The sequence below is a fragment of the Anas acuta genome, chromosome 3 (assembly GCF_963932015.1).
Source record: "Anas acuta chromosome 3, bAnaAcu1.1, whole genome shotgun sequence".
Classification (NCBI taxonomy): domain Eukaryota; kingdom Metazoa; phylum Chordata; class Aves; order Anseriformes; family Anatidae; genus Anas; species Anas acuta.
Genome location: NC_088981.1, coordinates 87,881,184 through 87,905,891, shown reverse-complemented (window position 1 = coordinate 87,905,891; position 24,708 = coordinate 87,881,184). Strand labels below are relative to the sequence as shown.

General features: G+C 37.2%; 1 protein-coding gene across 14 annotated transcripts in view; it reads left to right on the top strand.

Moving 5' to 3' along the window:
- The window catches only part of COL19A1 (collagen type XIX alpha 1 chain), a 201,009-nt gene that overhangs the window by 166,723 nt on the left and 9,578 nt on the right, over positions 1-24,708 (top strand). For all 14 annotated transcript variants that reach the window (XM_068678250.1, XM_068678247.1, XM_068678246.1 and 11 more), the window contains 14 exons: positions 1,283-1,336; positions 2,242-2,295; positions 4,546-4,590; positions 6,311-6,361; positions 6,440-6,484; positions 7,243-7,269; positions 9,912-9,965; positions 14,479-14,523; positions 16,830-16,874; positions 16,987-17,049; positions 19,320-19,355; positions 19,510-19,554; positions 22,771-22,941; positions 24,144-24,210. In XM_068678250.1, coding sequence (XP_068534351.1) covers positions 1,283-1,336; positions 2,242-2,295; positions 4,546-4,590; positions 6,311-6,361; positions 6,440-6,484; positions 7,243-7,269; positions 9,912-9,965; positions 14,479-14,523; positions 16,830-16,874; positions 16,987-17,049; positions 19,320-19,355; positions 19,510-19,554; positions 22,771-22,941; positions 24,144-24,210 — 802 coding nt within the window. The remainder of the gene's footprint in view (positions 1-1,282; positions 1,337-2,241; positions 2,296-4,545; positions 4,591-6,310; positions 6,362-6,439; positions 6,485-7,242; positions 7,270-9,911; positions 9,966-14,478; positions 14,524-16,829; positions 16,875-16,986; positions 17,050-19,319; positions 19,356-19,509; positions 19,555-22,770; positions 22,942-24,143; positions 24,211-24,708) is intronic.

The window sequence follows — 24,708 nt, the reverse complement described above, 5'->3', positions numbered from 1 at the left end:
GTTGAATAAAATAAAAATAGGAAAGCAGGTCAATAAATACTATGAAAAATACCATGTTTTGTTCTCAAAGCAACAACAACAAAAAAGCATCGTTGCATTTAGATCCCAGAATCACAGAATTTCTGAGGAGGGAAGAGACCTCTGGAGGTCATATTGTCCAACCCCACTGCTCAAGCAGGGACACCTGGCAGGCTGCCCAGAACCATGTTGAGATGGCTTTTGAAGATCTCCAAGTAGGGAGATCTTCATAATCTCCCAAGGACTCCATGATCTCTCTGGGCAATCTGTGCCAGTGCTCAGTTAACCACACAATAAAGTGTTTCTTAGTGTTCAGAGGGAAACTCCTGTGTTCCAGTTTCTTCCCATTGTCTCTTGTCCTGGCACTGGGCACCAGTGAAAAAAGCCTGGCTCCATCCTCTTTGTAGCCTTACTTAAGGTATTTATAGACATAGATAAGATATTCCTTCAGCCTATTCTTCTCCAGGCTGAACAGTCCCAGCTCTCCCAGCCTCTCCTCATAGGAGAGGTGCTCCAGTTCCAGATCATCTTGGTGGCCCTATATTGGACCCTTTCCAATATCTCCAGGTCTCTCCTGTACCTGGTGGGTGCAGCAGTGGACACAGCACTCCAGGTGCAGTTTCAGTGACACTGAGTAGAGGGGAAGGATCACCTCTCTTGACCTGCTGGCATTACCTTGCATAATGAAGCCAAGTATACCATTACCTTTCTTGGCTGCAAGTGCACATTGCTGCCTTGTGGTCAACTTGGTGTCCACCAGGACTCCCTGATCCTTTCTTGCGGAACTGTCTTCCAGCTGGATGGCCCCCAACATGTCCTGGTACCTGAGGTTGTTGCTCCCCAGGTGCAATACTTGGCACTTCTTGATGAACTTCATGAGAGTCTTGTCAGTCTACCCCTCCGCCCTGTCAATAGCATGAGGTACCATTGAGAAGTCTGAGTACATTTTTTTAGTAATAGAAAATTAATCTGTAAGGAAAAGCCATACAGACTGTTCTTGTTTGCACAATTAAGACCAGGAGATCTGGAGGATATAAGCTAACAATGGAAAATGCTGAAGGATGAGTTTTGTGTTTGAGTCAAGCAGTAAGTTGCCTCTAACCTTGTTCAGTGATAATCTCTCAAGTACAGGTATATCATTTTTATTCCTAAAATATGAAAGTGTGCTTCGGTATTGTTATAATACTGATGGATGTGATAAATGTAAGTAGTTTTTGAGGCTGTAAGTGTACATGGGAGAAACAACAGGCTTTTTAATTTTCAGGGCCTTCAAGGTGTTCCTGGACTGCCTGGTGTACCAGGACCCAGTGGACCGTCTGTAAGTATGTGCTGTCTTCTATGGTCTAACCTTTCTCTGCAAAGGTTGCTGTAATTATCTAGCAAAACTTCTTATTCTTAGTTTCTTGTGCCTCTTTGTGGCTTTTAAGAGAGTAATAATAAAATCTTACCCACAGTGGCTCTAAAAGAATAAGCTATGTTGTGAGTTGATTTTTCTGAAAATACTGTCATTGTCTGGCCTCAGAATTGATGTAACTTAAATGCTTTTGGTGTTTTGGCCTTACTAGAGACTCTTTGAGGTTAAAATATGTACGATGGGCAAACTTGGAGTTAATTATTTATTTATATTCCAGTTACTGTAATAATGTTAGTAATAAAAATCTAAAAATATTGCTAACCAGGTGTTATGAAAGCATTAAATGCTGAAACCAAGTAATTACAAAGTATGGGAAAAAACTAACAATATTTAAAGTCACTGAAAAAAAATGGTGTTACTGTGAAAACTTGGGCTTTTTAAAAATTTTATTTTCTATGAGGAAATATTAGTGTGGTCATTCTTTGTTCACAGGTTGTTGACAATACTAATGCTTCCCTTCTTTAAGAAATAACACATTTAGGAAGCTTAATGTGAAATATGTAAATTGCCATTTTAGCAGTGAAGCATGATTCTTAGCAGTATCAAGAGATTCTGGTTAAGGTCAGTGCATTTAGTCTGCACAAGGTGAAAATACAACCGCAAACACAAGTTTTACCCTTCATAGGGCTTATCAGTAGGACACAGCTGTTGTATCAGACAGAAAAGAAACATTTAAACCTGAAGGAGAAGAGTAATTAGGTTTAAATGACCTTCAAAAGGTGCAAATTTTAAAAGCTAGGCTGCAATGCAAATTACAGTGTTTAGTTGTTTCTTAACTGGTATTAACCAATACTATGTTTGTTGTGCAGGGAGCCACAGGAAGACCTGGGCATCCTGGTCCTGCTGGGTCAAAAGGCGAAAAGGTATACCTTCTCTTTAGTTTTAGTAGAGATCTGCATAGGCTGTGTAATCCCTTTACTTTCTTATGCTTTGGCTTCTGTTGTTGTTTTGTTTTTTCTTTTCTTGTTGTTTTTAACATAGAATGCAAATGTGAACTTGACATATATTTTCAAATAAATTTTTATTTGTGTCTTAAGTGCTTTCCCCAAACAATGCCATGAAGATGGGCTTGTATTTTGAAGCATAGCCCTGTGGTACATGTAAGATGCAAAGAATGTTCTCTGAGTATGACATATTATATAAAATTAAGAAACTAAAAATACCTTTGTGAAATAGTGTATGACTTGCTACTATTTGCTCTGCTTCTCATTCTTTTTCCAGTATTTTAGTCAAAAGTAATTGCATACCCTAAAAGTGGTTTGTGAATATGGAAAGTTATTCAGTATATGTATTCTGCAAAAGTATATAAACTTCCTTTATAATTAATTTAGGCTGTTATAGCACTGTTTTTTTAATCAATTTTTTATGAGGTTCTTGATAGTTTCCATTAAAACGAAGATGTCAAATTCATTTCTTGGGCACCTCAGATCAGTCAAATACAGCAGACAAACTGAGTTTGCAAAATACTTTTGGAGATTTTTTTTATTTTTTTTTACATGAATATGCTTTTTTGGAGATTTTTTTTCAGCTTTGGCTTGGACTTTTCCAGGCACAGTGCTGCCACATCAGTCTGTGATCCTGCTAATACTCTACAAAACCTTGACTCTGGCATGACTAAGAAAAAGAAACATTACTTTGTAAAACTGTGAAGTGGTTTCAGTATAAAAATTAGTTGAGAACCATCTCCTTCCTGACCATAATAGAAATAATTTACCAAACTAATTTCCTTTTTAAGTAACCCATTGTTAAAAACAAGTTTTTGTTAGTTCCTTGTTTACAATTCCAAAGTACTGAAAAAAGAGTCTGAGAATGCAGGGTTAGGACAGCTGCTTAAGGCGTGTACATCTCTATCCTTGATTAAGGCCTAATTGTAGCTGCTCTTTACATTATGCATCAGAAAGATCAGGGGAAGCTGGCCTCTTACTATCACATGTGAGAATGAGAAAGCCAGTTCTTCTTAAATAGTGTGGTCAAAAAGGGCAGAAGTCAGACCACTGAAGAGTAATGAGCTGAACAACAGCCAGAGTACTTTCCTCCTCCTTCTTTTGTCTGGGGACCACATCCAAAAAGTGATCATTTAATAAGCTTTCTAAAAAAGAGCGTTTTTCTCTTTTTGTGAAATACTCTAAATCCTCCGATCTGGAGCTTAACATTTCTAACACTTAGCAGGACTTTTTGGAAATTATCCTAATATAATAGTAATTAAATATTGATATATTTCTGGTTGGTTGATTAGTATTGTTGAACACTCAGCTTGACTTTTCCCACCTTAATAATTTTAAATATGCAGCCTAGGTTTCTCAGTGAAGTATGTTTATTAAAATTCAATGAAGTGAGTAAAATTCTGGCAGACCTGTTCCAAATTATAGAGAATTTTTAACTGAATCTTAATGATGAGATTTTGAAAAGATCTTGCTTGGGAAATTTGACATTTAAACCTTTGCACATCTATAATGTTCAAAGCCAAAGCGCCTACTGGGGTAAAACTAAGAAACTTTTTTTTTTTTTTTTTTTTAATATGAGCAATTTAGCGCATGTCAGCAGTACAGACTACAGCTACAAGAACCCACAGATAACTATTTTACAGTAAAAACCAAGAAGATATTCATTATAACTCTTAATAAAGATTTTTTCTTACCCACTATGTTCCTGAATAAACTGAACTTCTGAAACTAGGTCATCTTGATTTACCTGTGAATGAACAGACTGAGGATTGATTTTAGCAAAATAATTTACAAACCATAAAATGAATATTAACTTCTATCTGCCAATTGATTTGATTTTTTTTATTAACAAGTGTTTTTTCCTTCCTCTGCCTGCTGGTAAATATGCAGCATTTGACAACCCTACTACCACTATTTTGTCATAAGGAAGTTACTACACATAAAGCATCAAGTAACTAACAAAATACAAGCTGGTATAAAGTAATGTTTAATAACTTGCCTAAAGCTTTAGCAGGAGATGTTCAGGATAGTTCATTCTTGATACTACCTACATGTATTCCTATTGACTGTATCTCTTGTTTATTGTCATTATGGTCATCGTAGTTTGGGTATGGAATAGATTGGAACAACAGTTATATTAAATGAGTTTTATACCTCTCACTGTGCTAGGGTAGTGAAGGTTCTCCTGGGAAGCCTGGACCACCTGGACCACCGGTAAGACATTTTGTTTGCATTTTGAATGGTATGCCAGGAATGATATACCTATGAGTAAAATGCAATGTCATATATCAATAATTGACTGTCTCTGTAATACATACTTGTAATGCAGGAAGGCAGTGAAGTCTTCTTGCAAAATAGTTCTGTATTCCTTTTTTTTTCTTTTTCCTTGTGATTCATCACTGAGTAAGTCCAGGCCACTAAAGCCATCCTAGAAATTTGGGCAAATGAGTTACTTTAATAACCTTGGACAAAAAGGTTAGTTTAGACACTTTAGTTACCTGAGATCAGGGAACTCTAGTCACGTAACCTAGGGAAGTCCATGGAGCTCATTGTACTTTAAATTAACCTGAATAGTACCTAGCACGATATTAGTTCTGGAGAAGTAATAACTGCAGCACCTTAAAATTCCTAACGCTAACAACAGCCTTGGAAATGCCATCCCTAACCGTAATCAGGGGAGAGCTTTTGTTCTAAAATCTAGCCCTGTCCTAATGATCCCTGCCTACTTCACCTGCAGCCTTTTTCTAGCCTGCTCTGCAAAAATTAATTTTCTTCTGCCCCAAATTTAACCTTAGAGCCAAATCAATCTCACTTAGAGGACTGTATGTTTTTCAGTCCTTGCTTAACTGTTCTCAAAATTCAATCCACATCTCAGGAAATTCTCTAGAGCAGCAGCTGGTTTTAAGTAAGGACATACTCAGAATCTTGGAAATTTGGTATAAGGATAGCAATGAGAAGGACATTGCAAGGATACAAGGTGTACATAGTAATGACAGAATAACTAGCTAGATCTGTGACTTTGTATTGCAGCAGTAGTTTTCTGTGCCCATCGGGTTTTATACATAAAATAAGCATAAAAGCAAAAATAAAATAAAACATACTATATTTGTTTGCATTATTTTTATGCATAATGATAGTTTTCATCTTGAAATCATGAAAATCTTGAAATCTTTAAAGATTTTAGAGACTCAGACAAGTTCATTGGTGCTGGAAGCATGTTGTGTGTGGGGAGGAGGGGGCTGAGTTGAGAAGGCTGCCTGGAGCTGTTTGTTTTCAGTATAGTCATTTTTACATACATATTTTGTAAACATTCATACAGGAAGAATGGCTAACATTCAATAATCTAAATATCTTCAGAACAGGAATTTCATCTGTTCATAAGTTGAACAAATTTGTGTAGTTTGAACTTTTTGTGCATTGGAAATCATCAGGCCAAACGTAATTTGGCAGTTCAGCCACTGACTTTTATGTATGAATCAGTTTACTTCTGAGCACTTTGCTGTCTTATCAGTCAAGCTTGAGTATTAATTTAGAGTTACAGATCAAGCCTTCATGTTCTCAAATCACTTGAAGCTTAAGGTTAGTTGCTTTCTCATTTTTAGTTTAACATTGATTTTCAAACAGGCATGAAAAGAAAATGTGCAATGCTGCTTTTGCTTGTATCAGTTGACCAGTCACTCGTAGATTTTATGTAAGAATATCAAAACATAATGTAAACTGAGAATTTACAGTTGTATGTAAAAAAAAAATAAAAAAATGTTTATATAGGTGTGCATCTTATGTTCTTACTGAAATGCTTGGAATCTTTGAAAAAATAATCTAGAGCAAAAATGATACCACAGCTTTGCTGAGATACAGGACTTGAACAGGGCATGCCTTTATAGTTCATAGTTGTGACACTTAATTGTTTTTTTTGTGTGTGTGTGTTTTAAAGGGTATGCCTTACAATGAAAGAAATGGAATGAGCAGCTTATATAAACTCCAGGTATTTCTTAATAATGCATGTTTTTTTCAATCAACACCTAATTTTGGTCCACCTCAACTTTTAAATTTGCTGTTGCAGGGAGGTGTGAGTGTCGCAAGTTATCCAGGTCCACCAGGACCTCCGGTAAGTATTTAACAGAAATGTAATTTCTAATAATTCAGACAGTAACATAGGGTTAATTGAATGCAGTTTTGACAAATGCCATGGAATTGGATTTTATATGTGAAAGAGAAAAGATAACTCAACTAGCATATGATTGGTGTGTAGTAAAGTATGAAGTATGTGATTTTAAGCATTTTAGCCTGTTTTGGGAGAGTAGTTTATTTCAATTTAAATATTTCACCCTAAAGTTATGCTAAATACTAAGTAAATTCTGCAGTGGTGCATACTTTGGTATTGGACTCTACTGACAGTATCTTAATATCTTAAAATATGCAATATACTCTTTATAGGTAGTGATGGTCTCATAACAAATTTCATGCTGGAAGTGAGAAACTCATGAATTCTGATCTCAGTTCTGTCACCAATGCAGTGCATGTAGCTACAGGGCAGAACAACTGGCAAAATAGTTAATGTGGCAGTAGTACAGAGCTGGTGTCTTTCCAGGCACTACTCTGCACAGTGCAGATATACCAGCTTGCAGCTGGACATTCTTGTTTTGGTTCTGTGGAGCTCAAGATTCTCTGCACTTACTTAGATTCTTGTAAATGTCATTAGCAAGTTCTACTCTTTTAAGACACAATTAACCAGCTGAGTGGGCTGGACTTAGTACTGATTCTAGCTGCACTGCATTAACAATGTATATAATACATTTATACAGAAAAATCCCATGTTAATATGTAATTCTCTAAATGTATATCTGCTTCTTTTTTCCTTTGTAGGGTCCAAAAGGAGATCCCGGCACAGTGGTATGTACTTTTTAGTCATGATAGAGATTCCCCAAGTAATTCAACACATGATCCCAGTCACAAGGGTGGACAAGTCCGTTAAGTACTTTAGCAGGTAGCTTACCTCCTGCAGAATCAGTGCATGTGAAGAAAAAAAAAAAAAAAAAAAAAAAGTCCTTTTTATTGCCAGTCTTGAGAATTTTGCAATTTCTGGTGACTAGTTCTGCAGTGATAATATAATGAATGACTGAACACAGTATCAACTGCTTCTGGATTCATCTCTGCTGAGCTGCCACTGCATATGTTTAAGAGTAAAGTATGCATGCTGCAAGAAATTAAGCTTTTATTTGATGCAGACATACAAAAAATAAAGACAGAAGATAACTTAAGAGCTATTAGACTGTTCTCAACATTAAATTTGGAATGGCAAAGGGACAGTATTCTATGTAATGCTAGCTAGGAGCAACCAGAAGTTGATGTTTTCATTAGAAATGACATGACAGGTAATTGCAGTATGATCACATTGCCCCTAGTGAACAAGATGATGATTATCATGGGAGCCACTACAAGTTTCAGCTCTGCAGTTTGACATTCAAAAACAACCATAATAAGCAGATCTGCTTAACTTTTTAGTATTTTTCCTTTAACCATTTCATTATGTTCTTTCATGTGATCTTTCTTTCCCAATTACAAGGAGGAGAAGAATAACTACTGGAAGAATATTGAGCAGGTGCATAGACTAGCATATGGCTAGCCACCAGCAGAATGTAGATCCAAATCCTGACTAGGAATACATTTTCCCTGAAGTGACAGACATGATATGTCCTGCCTTCATAAAGAGAAACTATATTCATCATTAGATTGTGATTTGTCACTGCAGTTCTTAGCGCTGAAGGTGGCAAAATTGAAACTTAAGTGTATTGCATCTTGATGACTGGAGATAGTAAAAAATTACCCAACAGATGTTTGTAGAAGTTGAGTACCAGTAGTTCAGCTCAAGAAGTATGACACTATCAAATGTCATTTTAAATGGATACTGTTTTAAAAATTGGATGGGTACTCTCACAGATTTTAAAATTTCACTACATTTTTGTATTTCTCCTTTTTAAGTCTAAGGAACATCACATAACTACATAATGATAGTTACAGCACTATAATGTTGTAAGGCAGTGAAACAGGTATGGACTTTCATGGTCGAAGTGGTAGAAATGTGTCCAGCAGACCTCTATCACAGACCAGACAGTATAATTGAATCAGGATAAGTACCAAGTGTTAGATAATGGGTGGAACTGCAAAGAATTTGCTGATTTCTAGTGCTAATAGTGGTGGAAAATGAGCAGTTTAGGAAAGAAAACTGTACTGTCAGACTATGCTCACCCTGATCTGCTGATGAATTGCCTACTTGATGAAGATCAGGAAACCCTGATTTGGAGAAAATATTTTTATTATAAATATTTTTTATTAACCCTGTATTGGAGAAATATTTTTTTTAAAGAGTATCAGAATTAAGCACAGCTAGATCAGGCTAACCCAGATGAGCCCAAAGTGATGGGAGGCAATATTTTGAAAAGTTGGCTAAGACTTCATCTGTTATGAAGGCACATCATCTCCACTCAGCGAACCTATGCAGGCCTATGATAATGTTTGACTCCTTGCCAAGTGTTAACAGAGAGCCAGACACACAAACAGATAAACCTTGATCTATAAATCAGTGTGGTAACTGTGCTCCTCAAGGACAATGCAGAAACCTAAAACTGAATAACTGAACTCTCAAAGCAAAACATTCTGAGTTTTAGTTTTGAGAAAGTTTCCTAAAACAGTTGATTAATTGATTTTCCAAAAATATATATATATTTTTTTTAAATATATTTTTAAAGTGATTTTATCATAATTCCAACAAGCTGAATGTATCTTCCTATACTGGCATCCACTTCCTACTCAGGAAGCACCTTCTCCCAAGTAGGGTGTGGAAAGTGAAATCTGCCAAAGACTTCATGAAATCCATAAAAGGAATTTGCTGTAGCTGTGGCTTTTGGGTTAACTGAGATAGCTGAAATAATGGAATTGTTGACAGTAGTTCAAATCTCTGTGGAAAATTACATGTTAGTTTTCTTTAAAATAGGAAAAAGAATTAAAGGGCCTTTCCACTTGTTAAACTGATTTCTCCAGTGCAGCATTTTTCTGTTTTTCTTTCAAAACCTGAAGACTTGCACAGGGAACAGCGTCTCTTGTTACAGAGAAAGATTTGTGCAGGGAACGGAGCTCTGCTCTGATACAGTGATGCACCTGGAAAGTTGAACAGAATTGCTCAGATGTTCATTCTATGGCTGACAGCATATGCTCACACCCTGTGCCTCTACCACCTGAAGGTGGTTTAGAGATGACCTTGGCTTGCAGAAGCACAGGAGGGGAGTCTTCTGGATTAAATTCTTAATCAAAATTAAAACAGTTAGTTGAAATAGTTGCACAGTGCCTCTGAGAATAGTTTTATTCTCAGATGAATAAAGTATGGTATAGCAAATCTGTTCACCTAACAACTGGATATTTTAGTAATATCAAGTTTAATATTCTGCTGTTGTTTGCTGTTCAACTTGTCATGTAGAATACAGAAATTCTAATCCATGCAATCTTTTTTAATTTAAAAAAAAAAAACAAATAAATAGGGAGACCCAGGACCAATGGGATTACCAGGACTGGAAGGACTCCCAGGGGAAAAGGTAGGACTTTAAAAAAGAAGTCATGACTTCTTAGTGGAACTCTCTGCAGCTAAATGGTGTCCAAAATCTTGTTTAATTTTTCTTTTCTATGAAAGTTAATGTTTTTATGTGAAAAAGATTTGTATACTTATCTGCATTTCCTTTTTTGCTTTAATGTGGATCTAAATCATTTACTTACCCAACATAAAATTCCATTTTCAACAAGTGGAAATGTGTGTGTAGGAGGTCACGTAGTATTTTATTTCCTTAACTTGATAGAAATTAGTATTTACAGAAATTACAGAAAATAATTTTTATTTTTACAGAAATTAATTACAGAAATTAACTTACAATAATTAATTTATAATTAATTAATTACAGAAATTAATATTTACAGAAATTAACTGTATGAAGTTCAACAAGGTCAAGTGCCGGGTCCTGCACCTGGGGCGCAATAACCCCAAGCAGAGCTACAGGCTGGGATATGAGTGGTTGGAAAGCTGCCAGGCAGAGAAGGACCTGGGAGTGATGGTGGACAGTCGGCTGAATATGAGCCAGCAGTGTGCTCAGGTGGCCAAGAAGGCCAACGGCATCCTGGCTTGTATAAGAAACAGTGTGACCAGCAGGGCTAGGGAGGTGATCGTCCCCCTGTACTCGGCTCTGGTGAGGCCGCACCTCGAGTACTGTGTTCAGTTTTGGGCCCCTCACTACAAGAAGGACGTTGAGGTGCTCGAGCGGGTCCAGAGAAGGGCGATGAAGCTGGTGAGGGGTCTGGAGAACAAGTCCTACGAGGAGCGGCTGAAGGAGTTGGGCTTGTTCAGCCTGGAGAAAAGGAGGCTCAGGGTGACCTTGTTGCTCTTTATAAGTACCTTAAAGGAGGCTGTAGCAAGGTGGGGGTTGGTCTGTTCTCCCACATGCCTGGTGACAGGACAAGGGGGAACAGGCTAAAGTTGCACCAGGGGAGTTTTAGGTTGGATGTTAGGAAGAACTTCTTTACTGAGAGGGTTGTGAGGCATTGGAATGGGCTGCCCAGGATAGTGGTGGAGTCACCATCCCTGGAGGTCTTTAGAAGACGTTTTGATGTTGAACTTAGTGATATGGTTTAGTGGAGGACTTGTTAGTGTTAGGTCAGAGGTTGGACTCAATGATCTTGAGGTCTTTTCCAACCTAGACAGTTCTGTGATTCTGTAATATGTTTAACAAGTTTGTAATTATGGTCACTAATTCTTGTTCTCTTCTGAGAGTCATCTTATGCTTACAGTCTGTCTTGTAAGGCTTATGACATAGCTACAGACCTGAAGAGAAGTTTGTACCTGAATTTGTCTAGATCTAGTGCATGAAAGACTTTCATACAAAAAAAAAAAAAAAAAAAAAAAAAGTCTATTTCAGGTGAGTAAAAAAAATACAGAAAAGGGTAGAAATAGAGGAAGAGGTAGAAATAGACTGATTCCCTACAGTGTTTGTTGTGAAGGCAAAGGCAGAACTGACTTCTCAGACTGTTGATCATTATTTTAAAAAAAGGCCCCTTGTTTCTGTTTTACTTTTCTGACGCTCTTCCCTGCCTGTATGAAGCCACTCCAGCACATCCTGAACTGTGTCATAGTTTCCAGCGCCTTCTTCTAGTTCAAGTCTACCTTCTAGTGCTGGGAAATGATCTTTACCTTGAGCTGATGGTGTTTCAGCCTTTCACATGTTAGTTATGGAGGCTGATACAAATTTAGAGAAAAGTTTGTTATGAAATGCTAAAAATTTCAAGATTTTGGTATTTATTTTTAGGTGTAGCTAAGCACAAAAAAAAAAATCACCAGATAAATGAAAAAAAAAAAAAAGGAAAGTTTATTGTCAGTAAAAAATGCTTTGCTTTAATTTTGCCAATATCTTCAAAGTACAATATGAAGAAATAGTTGTGTGGTTTTGGTTTGTTTGTTTTGTTTGTTTGTTTGTTTTTGCAATTGGAATACCTATCTTTTAGGAATTACATGTTTTTCAATGACATACAAAAAATTAGTTTAATGTGTTTTTCATCAAAAAGCCATATACATGAAAAGTTTCTCTCTCTTAATATCACTGTGCATACTCTTACTTGTGCAGAGAGGTGGGGGGTAACAAGCTACCATAGGTGTCTACAGTAGATGTTTAAATTACGTGAGATGATTCTTGCTCTGCAAGACTACAATTTACAAGCAATTAAGGACAATCTAATTTTAGCATGAACAAACACAGGGTGGTATTACAGGCCTAACTGAGACAAAATGGGGACAAGAATTAAATAACGGGAACAAGCAATGGAGCAGATTGTATAAACAAGCTAAGTGAGTGCCTGGCCCTTTCCCAAAGCCAAAATATTCTTTCCTTTACTAAATTTAGTCAAAATTCCACACTTCTGGTGCAAATAACACAATCCCAGTGTCTGCCTGCCAGTCCCAACAGTACAGTGCATGCTGGTTTGTAATTTAGAGCTCCGAGGTACATTTGTGTAGCAGAATGCCATCTTCTGTAGATAATGCCAGCTAAAGTTTTGTGATAATATCATGAACTGGCAGAAGAACTTTGTGTTCTCAGGGTGAAATTTGCCTTCCCTCCACTGTGCAGACACCGTGGTTTTACAGCTGTGCATCACATCGCTGAATGTGGTCAGGGTGAGGGGTAAGAATAAGGAATTTCCTTTTCCTCAAAGGGAAGAAAGTGCAGGGGAAGTGTTGGGAATTTCCAGCTTCACTCTCCTAGCCAGCATATGATGAAACCACCCATATAAGCTCTGGGTACAGAATAAATATGGGGGCAGAGTGCACGACTCAAGCCAATATGCCCTGCTAAATGTATTCTGAGTACTTGATTACTCTGAAGGTGCACATTAGATTCCTTGCTGAGGGGAAAACTTGTTTTAAGTGACTTCTCTTAATCTCCTGAGCAAGAGAGGTCAAACTGTGGCCTGCAAGCAAGCTTCTCCCTCTAGACACGAAGGTCTCTTCTGGTTTGGTGTGATTTGGTGATATTGGTCTGATCAGCCTTATTACATGGGTGGTTGTGTCAGAGTGAAGGTACCCTGCAAGGCAGGGCACTTTTAATTAACTCGCCCCTTTGGGCTGATAAGCAAATTGGAGATCTCTCTTCTAGTTTGCAGAGGTCACTCCCAGCAGCCAGTGCATTCAAGCTGGCTGCCAGCCTCTGGCTGCTCAGCCAGGTTCAGATCATTTGACACAGAATTAGTTACTGCATTGTCAGGTTTCTAATACAGCAGCCATTCTGTCACAAAGGTAATACACAGCAAGACCTTAAACATGTTCCTTGCTGTTGTCATGAAGTCTGAAAACCCCACAGGGAAAAGCAAAATGGAATTGGTATTAATTTGTCTGGTACTGTCCTGCACTGCATTTCTCCATCTTGTATTGCATAATTTGCTTAACTTTTTTTGAAAAGCTATTGTTACTATTGTAACTATAATTGATGCTTTTCCCTACGTTGCACCTTTGATCTGAGGATCTCGAAACTGTTTATAGATGTTAACTTGTCATCTCTCTACGCTTTGTGTAATGCAGATAAGTGCTTCTAATTAGAAGCATCATTACTGTGTTACCTGAACGAAATTATGAGAATGACACAAATCAGCATTAGGTTTAAATACAGAACCCAGAATTCCCAACGTCTCCTCAGGATCTTCTGCACAAAAGAACGTGTCTGAGTTATGTTGGCAGGGTTTTTGCAAAACAGGTCCAGGTAACATAAACTCATGAAAATATTCTCCTGTTCACCTGGCTTTGTGTCAGGGCTTTCCTGACATGATTACAGAAACATGCATCCTGATTTTCTTGCATTTTTAACCCATGTTACACTAGCAGAATGCAGTATTATAGATTGATACATGACAGCAGTGGGTTGGGGCAAATCTTTCTGTAGTGTTTCACCACTGGTGAGCTTCCTCCATCTGCTTTGAGTTATAGTCCTCTCAAAAGAGAAAGATGAATTTGTGCCCACACCTCATCAGCTCCAGCACAAAATCTATTATCTTAGCTTAAAGCATCGATGAAGGTGTCTGGTATGATAAATGAAGAAACTTTGCCCCTTAAAAGACCATGGCACAAGCAAATCAAGGATGTTAACTTGAAGCAAATGGATGACTGGGCAGCAGAAGGCAAAAGCTTCTTTAAAAGGTACATCTTAAATATGGAGATCTTGATAGGATAGTCAATCATGCTGTGTTGATTTTGCTCATTGTCATGACCACAAATGATAATTATTTGGAAAACTACAGATAAGTCAGGACTTTCCATCCCTTTTCAAGGAAGGCCTCAAACAGAGTGTAAAGGATAGCGTGGAAGTTATGACAGGGAAATCTAAACAAAGGATTTAAGTTACTTGTTCAAGTCTGTAAAATGAGTCAGTGTCAGAGCTAAATATGAGCATTTAGCAGAGCCTGGCTTTTGTCCTCATTTTCAGTTCACTGCATAATTCTTCCTCAGGTTTTAATCAGAATCCATGAACAAACTCCTGTTTTGAGTGCTACCATTTAAATACAGATTTATCTTTCCTTCAGGGTGACCGTGGACCAGCTGGCACACCAGGAGTAGCAGGGACACCGGTGCGTATATTCATTAAAGAAAACTCATTTTTTTAGAAGAAGTTGAAAAAAAGTCAAGAAAGGTGCTGAGGTGTAATCTTACTCACTGTTTGTGGATGCCAACTCTTGGTTAATGCGTTATAAGCAGGTATGAAAATGACAAGTTTTTCCTAAAGGGATTAGAATTTTAATACTACTGAGGGTTCATGTTATTAGTAAAGTAACTAGAGGAAATGGAGTGAATACATAATAAAGCTTGAATTAGAAGCTGCATATGCTCATATCACTTAAGAAAGAAGACTCATTTCATTGCCTCAGCTTAATATAGATAAATTATAAAGTCATTTTCTCTGGTCCTGGGCATACACAAATTTCTGAGTATCTTTCTATCACAAAGGAAAAATATTAACGTTTATTGAAATCCATGACAATCTGCATATCAAGTCAATCAAACATTTGCTTTAGGGGCATACTTTGTCAGATATTTACATACAGTATTCAAGAAGTTTCTGAAAGTCATCCTGAAGCTTTGTTGTAGGTGAAAGGAAATGTAACTAATGATAAATTGAAATTATAATTGTTCTGTTTGTGTTCCTAAAGGAAATAAAGATTATTTTTCTTTAGATTGCATTCACAGTTTAATAAAAATATACATATATTCATATTTCAGGAGGCAGCATGGAGTAATTTCTATGCAAATACATTTATTATTAAATATGGGCAGCTACCAATCCATTCAGGAGCTGTTTTTAAATTATAAATGTGTATCATGAAATAAAGAGAATTCTGTATCTATTCACTCCCATCTCCATTAGCCACTGATTTAGTATATTTACTGTTATTTCCAAGAGAGAGCATCAGCTTAAATAGCTTAATTTGGTTATCCTAAAACAAGGTAAAAGTGCACATTTAAAGGAAGAAGAGAAGGATTTCTTTGAGCTTTATAGCCCATGTAGAAATTTCAAAGTTTGTTACTCTGAAATATATTTTACGCTGTGAATCAATAATGCAACAGCCAGTTAGGCTGGTCGTAATTGTTCATTCCCTGTGTACTTCCCACTGGATATGTTTCAAATCTTGTTGCTTTCTATTTTAGCTGGATGTTAAATATTTAATGACTTCCCTTTGTCACTGATGAAGTTGCATTCTGTCGTTTACATTTAATTCTAATAAAATCCATTGAAACAAATTATTTGCTTTAACATTTTATGTTAAGCAGTTTTAATAAAAAATAACAGATTTATGAGAGACAATATTTTTTAGTAGTCAAGGAAGAGTTTTGGAATTACTTCCACATAGCCTGCTGGAGGAGTATTTGTCCCCCTCAGCTAGCATTATTCCCTAGATTTAGTAGAAGACGCTTGTCCCCATTTGAGGATATAAATATCTCATTTTAGCTTTGGCTTTTTGCCAAGTGGGATTATCAAGGAAACTTGGACTGAGTTTGCAAGAATTGCCACAACTGCCTATTTTCACCAGAAAGAATCCTTAGTCATGTCATTCCTGAAGTTGTCACAGGTGCTGATGTGTTAGGTTCACCACTTGTAGAAGTCATCTGAGAATCTGGTCCAAAGATATTTCCAGGGAATGTGGATTGAGATTCTTCTTTGGGGCTGAATAGCCCAATCTGATTGCTGAGCCAGCAGAAGTTTTGACTAGATGGCCTCCAGTGGTCTCTTCCAATCTGAGTTATCCTCTGTTCCTACAAAGAGGTCTGTTAATTTCTTCAAATTACACATGATTAGGATAGCAGTGTGCTGTCCACCTGTCCATATGCAAGGCCTAAATGGTGTCCCAACCTAAACTGGGTGATGACTAATGTCCTTGGGATAGCAGTGCTGACTGAGAGAGGTAAGGGACTGCAGAAGCAGGATGAGTGATAGTTAAGGATGACTTCAGCTGATACCAATAAGACTGGATGAATATTGCACCAGGACATGTCACAGAGACTAAATTCTTAAATATAGTCGCCAACTGCTTAAAAGTGCTGAGAAGAAAATTGCCAAGATGTGAACCTGACTTTGTGTGGAGCACCAAGTTATGAATAATGCCTAACAGTCCAAGAAACAGGATGACAGAAGCTGTGGTGCACATCTGCTCCTGGAAAGGAACATCGAAGACCTGCAAAAAAACAAATGGTTTTGCAAAAGACATCAAATCACTAATAAACCCTTTTTCAAATATTTCTTTTTCTCTCTTAAAGCATTTATTGAGCTATAACCTGAGTATTTCACTCAAATACATATCCTGTCTTAATTTCAACCTAAGAGAAAATGATATTCTGCTTTTTATTTTTAATTTGAATTTGTAATGCTCTCCTTTTGCAGGGAAAGCCAGGGTCTCCAGGGTCCCCAGGGATGCCAGGAGAACCTGTAAGTACAGATTTGAGTTCTGGAGCATTGTGATAATATGTAAATATTTCTAACATTGAATAAAAAAAAAAAATTAAATGCAGATTCATACATGTATTTTCTTCTTTCTTAGGGTGAAAGAGGACCTATAGGAGATATAGGCTTCCCTGGGCCAGAAGGGCCACAAGGAAAACCAGTAAGCAATTTTATATGAAATATATTTATGTTCATTTCAAAAACATACATTTTATTTTGTCAGAAGTTACAAAAGAAATCAGATTACATCCTGCTTTGTAGAATGTGATCCTACAAAGGCTAGATAACTTCTGAAGAACATTCTAGAGTTGCAGTGCTCAGTTTTAACCATCTAGTCAATACTTCCTTTTATATGAAGCCTGATGTGATATTTTTGTGGTTGATATTACTGAGCTACGTCAAAGGTAGATGAGATCCTTGTAGAAGGTCCTTCGGATCCATTTGATTTCAAGGCTCCTCTAGTGGATTTTCAGAATGAGAATATTAACCCAGACACTCAACACGGTCTATAAAGGATGGGGTCACAAAATGCATTCCTGGGTTCGATTTAGATAGAGAACAGTTCTGCTTCATAACTCTCTGTATAAACTTCTTGTCCTTCTGTATACAGGTAATGCAACACTGCGGCTAAAGCATTTACTAGGCTTCTAGGATACATCTAATCTGACCTCTTTATTTAAAATGTGACAGTACTGTAGTCAGCAGTGTACTGCAGCACTGTCTGGGCTAGTTTAAAACAACCTGGTTTATATTCCAGAAGCAATTCAGCTAGGATAGCTCAGAACTAATTGTGTCTCCCTAAGCTTGATGTTTCAGTGACAAGCATGAGAAGTAGACCATTTAGGTTTATTAGCATGCCTCTACATTATGCTCCTGTCTTGAAAGAGACAATTTCTGTAGCAAATTGGCCCAATTTAAGGAATAGCTTGAAAATCTGTAACACTAATAAAACTTTAAAGCCTTAGTGCCTACCTCCATGGTTTCCGTCAGGGAGTCGCAAGAGTGGGCTGTTTTGCAAGGGAAAGCGAGTGAGCTCAGGGCAGGAGCAAGATGGGGCTGTGGCCTCACCAGCAAGGGCTGCAGGCTCACAGTGACCAAACTAAAATAGACTCAGATCAGCCAACAGCCCAGTGGCAGCCAGAGAAGCCCATGATGACAGGGCAGGTCCTTGGTCAATCCTGTAAGTCAAGCCAAAAAGGCACAGTCAGGCTGTATAAGGCACAAGGCCATCACTAACTTACCCACACAAGCTGCTTGAGTGGCTCCTGAGAGAAGCAAGGGAGGCCTCGAAGGAGGCACCTCGCGGGTCTTGTTCCCCCGGCTCTTTCACAGCAGTCTGATCCCAGATTACAGGGCTGCACCAGATCTGAGCTGTCGTTGAGCACAGGCACCTGTAGCCCTGCTGGGGTGGAGCTGCAGAGCCTGTTGGTGCTCTGATATGCCGAGCCAAATTATTGTGCGTTTCCATAGAGGCTGGTTTATCTCTGTCCCCTTCAGTGTAATCCTGCCATTTGTGACAGTTTCTGAGGAAATGCTTATTACGTGCAAAACTGTGCTTTGCAGTATGAAAGGGGAGGAAATATTCTTGATATTTTTGCTCATACAAGTCTTCTTTCTCATTGTGCAAAATAGCACTGAGTTTTCTGCATGTGCAGATTCTGGACATGTATATATATCCCAGTAAATTAAACAATGCCAGATCATTTATCTTGTAGTTATCTGGTGTTGTGCAATGGTTAACTTACTATGTGACTTTAATTTGGCCCATACCAACTATCACATTGTGAGACAATGCCATGTTCCAGTTTGGGGGATAATGTGAGGCTGGAAATGCACCCAGTAGGTAGGGTGAATAAGACCGTCCTCTTTTGGGAAGGAAAAATGTTTAGCCCAGTAGGTTGCGTGTGTGGCATGTCACAAGTCCTAGGGACCAAAGAATGGTTTTGGCACTCATTATTAAGGCCTAATCTATGTAACAGCAGAGGGTTCATAAAACATTTGGGCTAATATCTAGAATAAGAAATATAAGAATCTCTTCTGTGTTAGCATAATGATTAGCTATGATTTGAAAAGTTCATATGGAGTTCACAGCTCTGTATTCTACATATTTGCAGAATTTCCATGTAACTTGTCATTTAAAGTTGTGAGCTCATTAAAATTTATGCACACCTTGTCACTGAAGATATTTCTTGCACTTCTATCTCAGTTCAGATTTAATCTGCTCAATAGTTCAATATGGCCCCAAGCTTTTTTGTTGTACATGCCCCAAGACTATTTTTGAGTATTTTAATACTGTAACCACACAAACTTCTGACTGTGGAGCTTTAGAATATGTATTAATACCAGCTCTAAAAAATTAGCTTAACCCCTTGTTTTCAAAATGCATGAATGTAATTGTAATAATAAAAATATTATTATTTTTTTTTATAGGGAATCAATGGAAAAGATGGATTGCCAGGTCCTCCGGTAGGAACACATGCTTTTGCATACTAGTATATTTAATTATTCACAAATAGCATACCTGTTAATCCTAGTATTTGCTTTCATTTCTGCTAATAAACAGACATACAACAAAGCCTTTAAGCAATATATTTAACTTTTTTCAAAAACATTTTTTCAGGGGGCTGTGGGGAGACCAGGAGACCGAGGGCCCAAAGGAGAACGTGTAAGTCCCTTGTCTTAATAACTTATTTCTTTTTAACTAAGTACCCAAGCACCTCATTGGCATGTATTTTACAGTCAAAACCAAGTGATTTTTCTGTGAACTCCAAGCGTTTTAGACGCTGAGAGTCCCAGAGACCACTTTAAGTAACTAGAATTGAATTGGCTTCTGGATCTAGAGAAAAACACATTTATTGACCTTCTAACACAGTTGGTCTGGAAAGTGTAAATGGTACAATTGGATGAAAACTACAAAATAGGTAATCCCATTGTGATGCAGTCAAACTTTGAAAGCAATAAAGCTTTCCCCATCTTCCTCCTAGGAGCCTTTTCATGTCACAAATATATAGTCATATTTTACATAAAACAAGCCTGTAATGCTAGGCAGCCGGAGTGCCAATGCATTACTTTACTTCTTGCCAAAATGTTTAGACAATTCTGTTCATAGTAAGATGATCATGTTGGACAGGAATCATTACAGGAGGCAGGGGGTGATCATTATTTTGTTAGAACAAAGAAAATTCTAGGGCACATGATACTTCTGTTGTAACAGAAAAGGCTAAAGCCCTGATGTCCTAATACAGTTGATGCCATGTCTATCTGGTGATCTAAAAAGCACCTCTCTGTCTAAACTGGAAATGGAAATACTGCTGTATGACACTAAGGAGACATACAGCACGTATGTATGACACTAAGGAGACATACACCAGGTTTTAACCATTATTACAATAACTGTCTCTTGTAGAAATTAACATTTCATAATGTCTATTCCTGCCTTTAAGAACATAAATAAAATGTGAGAACCTTTTTATTGTACCACCTACTGTGCATTACGTTACATTGCTCAGCCTTAACCTTATCAATGTTACCTATTTGAGTGCCCTACAAATAGTACTATACACGTACAAGAGAAAGAGGCTGGAACTTTAAGTGCATGACCTTGAAACCCCACCTACAGCTGCATCTTTGAGAGAGTTTGACAGATTTTGACAAGAGTTTTTAACCAGCCAGACTGCGGAGGGACTATGCAGTGGTAGTATCCATACCTGCTCTGCTGAGTTCTAAGCCTGTGAAATGATATAAATGTATGTGTATTTATGCATTAAATATATTTTAATTAAGTCTTTCTCTAAGCTAGTAGTCTTCATATAGTTTTTCACTCAACGTATACGTGAGTCACCTCCTTTAAAAGCACTATCAGTCAAAATGGAGTGTTCTCAGGTGCCACATAACCTGGACTGCAATCTCTAAAAAAGAAACTAAGCTAAAAAATATATTAAAGACTATGCCTCTTCCAAAGTTTGCAATAACGTTTTATAGAACAGGAATTGTTCAGTTTTGCAATGTTTCAGGTTGCTCTGAGTGAATGAGATAGGGCTTTGGATGCAAAAACTTTTTAAGGCCAGGAAAGAGCCTATTTCCTGCAGATTACTGAAGATCTGCTTATCAGTCAGAGACCTTTTTGTACCTTGAATTTCTTAAGGTCCTGCAATTCATATTGTGATACAATAAGTGTATGCAGAACAAAACAGTTTTTGCTAGAAGTCTGAAAATTTTTAGGAACCTGGAAAGGTTTGTGTTTTCCGTCAGAATATTACTCTTCCAATTTCCCCAATGCACATATGCTCCCTCTCCTACTCCTGCCTGCTCTTGAAAATCCAGTTGTCTGAGACAAAGATTACAGGTATCTTTTGTGTATTGCCTCATATATATATATTTTTTTGACTGAATAGCTAAATTAGCTATATGTTTATAGGAAATCATTCATAAGCTGCATATTTTTTCCCAAAATATTAATGCCAGAAACTTAAACTGGAAATCAGACACCTGCAATATTTGCAGAATAAATCTTTTAATAGAAATACAATAAATTAAAATTAACATTGAGATTGTTTTTATGTCACACTGACTTCCCTGACTATATTAACAGTTTTGACAGGTTACAGTTATATATGTAAGATAGGATTTGAGGAGGTCTTTGATTTGGACAGTTGTTGGGGTTTTGTTTTTGTTTTTTGTTTCTTGTTTTGTGTGTGTGTTTTTACTGTTTTTCCTTGTGATTGGCTTTCCAAAGTTCAGAGCCTCTGTGCTCTTACTGAGGGTAATTTAAACTCCAGTTGGGAATGTGTTGCAGTTTCACTTAATGCAATAAAGCAACTCAAGTGACAGTCTTTGTAGCAAAGCTTAGTTATCGCCTTTAGTAAGCTCTAACTCACTGGAAATAACACAGATTTGGAGTACAGATGGTGATGAAAGTTGTGTACAACTTCCTAATGTCATCCTTACTTTTCTCTCTGACTTTTTCAGTCTTAACATGTCATGTAAATGGACCTTGTGAATATAACTACACTTTTATTGCTTTATCAGTTTCAGATCTGAATACAATTTACTGGTACTTTCTGTACATTAAAAATGCAATTAATTCCATTCATTTACTCCTCATAAATGTGTATTGTCGATTTATCTGGTAAGGATGTAGGCAGTTCCTAATGCTCTTTCCTCCTTTTGGCAGAACTTAACATGAGCTTCGGTGATGCATCAAGGGCAGCCAGTGACCCATAAGAACCATCAGCTGTTTGTTAACAATCTGAACGCATGACTTGCTGCACTCTGCTCCACAGCTATAGCTCAGTGAACTAATAGACAGCACATTCAGTCATTCTAAAAGATTTAATTCCTTACAAATAAAACAAATTTAAATGCCATCTCAGCCCATGATGAAAACTGGCCAGAACATAAACCTTTAATTTATTTCATTTGTAGGGAAGTTAGTCATTTTAAGTGGAGTGTATCTGTTGTTTCTTATATATACAATGCCTTATATATATATAAGACATCTATGGAAATTTACAGGGGAAAAGAAATGATACCTTATGCCCAGGAGAAGCTAAGCACCTAAATTCAGCCTCTGCTTTATTTGACAACTCTAGATCCTTTTATGGATCAGGTCTATAAAATTTCTGCATGAAATTCTGTACTTAAAAAGTGGATTGCAGAGTCAAGCTATGTTTTGTCATTGACTTCAACTTTAAAAGTGTAAGAAAACAAAACATTACTTGCTGTGTTTTCAGAGGCAAGGATTAGCATGTAAATCAGCTTCCCTGCACAACTTATTGGTCTAATAAAAATCAATTTCTGAACAAGGAAGAAATTTCTCTAGCATTCTTGGTGATCTTTCCAGTTTCAATAGTTGTTTTCTTTATACTTTTATTTTACACAGGGAGATCAGGGTATTCCAGGAGACAAAGGTCCACAAGGTGAAAGAGGGAAACCTGGCCCATCAGGAGAAAAGGGGGCCATGGGTCCTACTGGGCCACCAGGGGACAGAGGCCATCCAGGATCACCAGGTCATCAAGGTCCCCCAGGTTCACCAGGCCCCCCAGGTTTACTGGTAAGAAAATAAAAAGGGTTTGTTGGTTGCTTTTGAATTCAAAAGAGATGAAGTTGCACCAGGGGAGTTTTAGGTTAGATGTTAGGAAGAACTTCTTTACTGAAAGGGTTGTGAGGCATTGGAATGGGCTGCCCAGGGAAGTGGTGGAGTCACCATCCCTGGAGGTCTTTAAAAGACGTTTAGATGTAGAGCTTAGGGATATGGTTTAGTGGGGACTGTTAGCATTAGGTCAGAGGTTGGACTCGATGATCTTGAGGTCTTTTCCAACCTAGAAATTCTGTGATTCTGTGATTCTGTGAAGGTGTCTGCTGAGTGTGTGCTGAGCAGCATGACTTCAAACAGACATTTTTATGATACCACAGTATCATAAAAGTCAGGATATCTCTGAGATTATTTCAGTGTTCTGTTCACACATGTGGAAAAAATAAACCAAGATGATGAAGCAGTTCTTTTTAATTTAAAAAATAAAATAAAATAAAATTGTGTGCTCTACGTAAACTTTATTTATTTATCTAGCTCCTGACAAATCAGTGTGGCTACTTAATACAGCTAATTTTAAAGTTTTTCATAAACTTAAGAGCTGACATATTTGCAAATGAGAGAGAAAAGCAGGCATACAAATATGATTCTTAATAAAGGAGAAATTTGCATTTAAAAAGACGATGAAGTGCTTCCTGTCAGTAGTATGTACTTTAGTTTGTCTCCATGTACGCACACATACATGTTGTGGGTTCTTTTTAATTAATAAGAGGCTCTAAATCAGATAAGATAATGGTCTAAAAACCTTTTGCATTGAAATTATTGGTCCTGTGATACAGTTCTATTTCATTGGCTGTGCATGGAAGTAGTGAGCCCCCTAAAGGGGGTGACAAGTTGCCAAATGTTATACAAAAGGCTACTAAAGACAGTGTTAATCGACTTCTTTACGGTCTTATGCAAATTACTTTCAAAACACATAAGTGCTGATCATCCTAGTGGTTGAGTGTACCTCTTCTACTCTATGGTGTTAGTGGCCTTTATAGTGTTATAATTTATTTGCAAACTTTGTAGCTAAGTGAGTAACACAGATTTTAGAATATTTAATTTTTGGTGAAACCTTTTTTCTCTTAGTATTAATTTCAGCATGTTTTTATTCTGTAGCATTGTAAAGTACCCTCTGTATGTTTCTTCCAGTATATATCACCTTTTTGTTTCCTCATCAGGCTGATACGGTTTCACTTGAAGAAATAAAAAAATATATCAAACAAGAAGTTCTTAAGGTTTTTGAAGGTAAGACAAATAAGTATTATACAACTAAATGTAAGTCTTAAATTCTATTCTAAAAGTTTTTATTTTACTATAGCCTTTTTATACATTTCTTTAAGTCATATAACTCACATGGTGCATAATAGCTGCCTTGTTGCTATAGCTATGCTTAGCTGCTGTTTGTCGATTTCATATAACTATGTTCAAACTATTATAAGTCAGAATATGTTAGCCAGAGTGCTTCCTTATGTAAAAGATCAGCATTAAAAGATAACTTGCTCCAAATCATAATAACAAACATATGTATGTATAATTTTAGATACATACTGGCACATATATGTGTCTGCAATGTACCAGTAAGACACTGAAAAAATAGTGAAATGGACACAATAGAAATACAGAATTGTATGGCCACTTAGTGACTGTTTAGATAAAGACTTAACAGCTTTGTGTCACACAGGTCTAAACTGCTGTTCGTTTTCAGCAAACAGCTATGTGGAGATCCAAAGCCCCCTTGCAGAC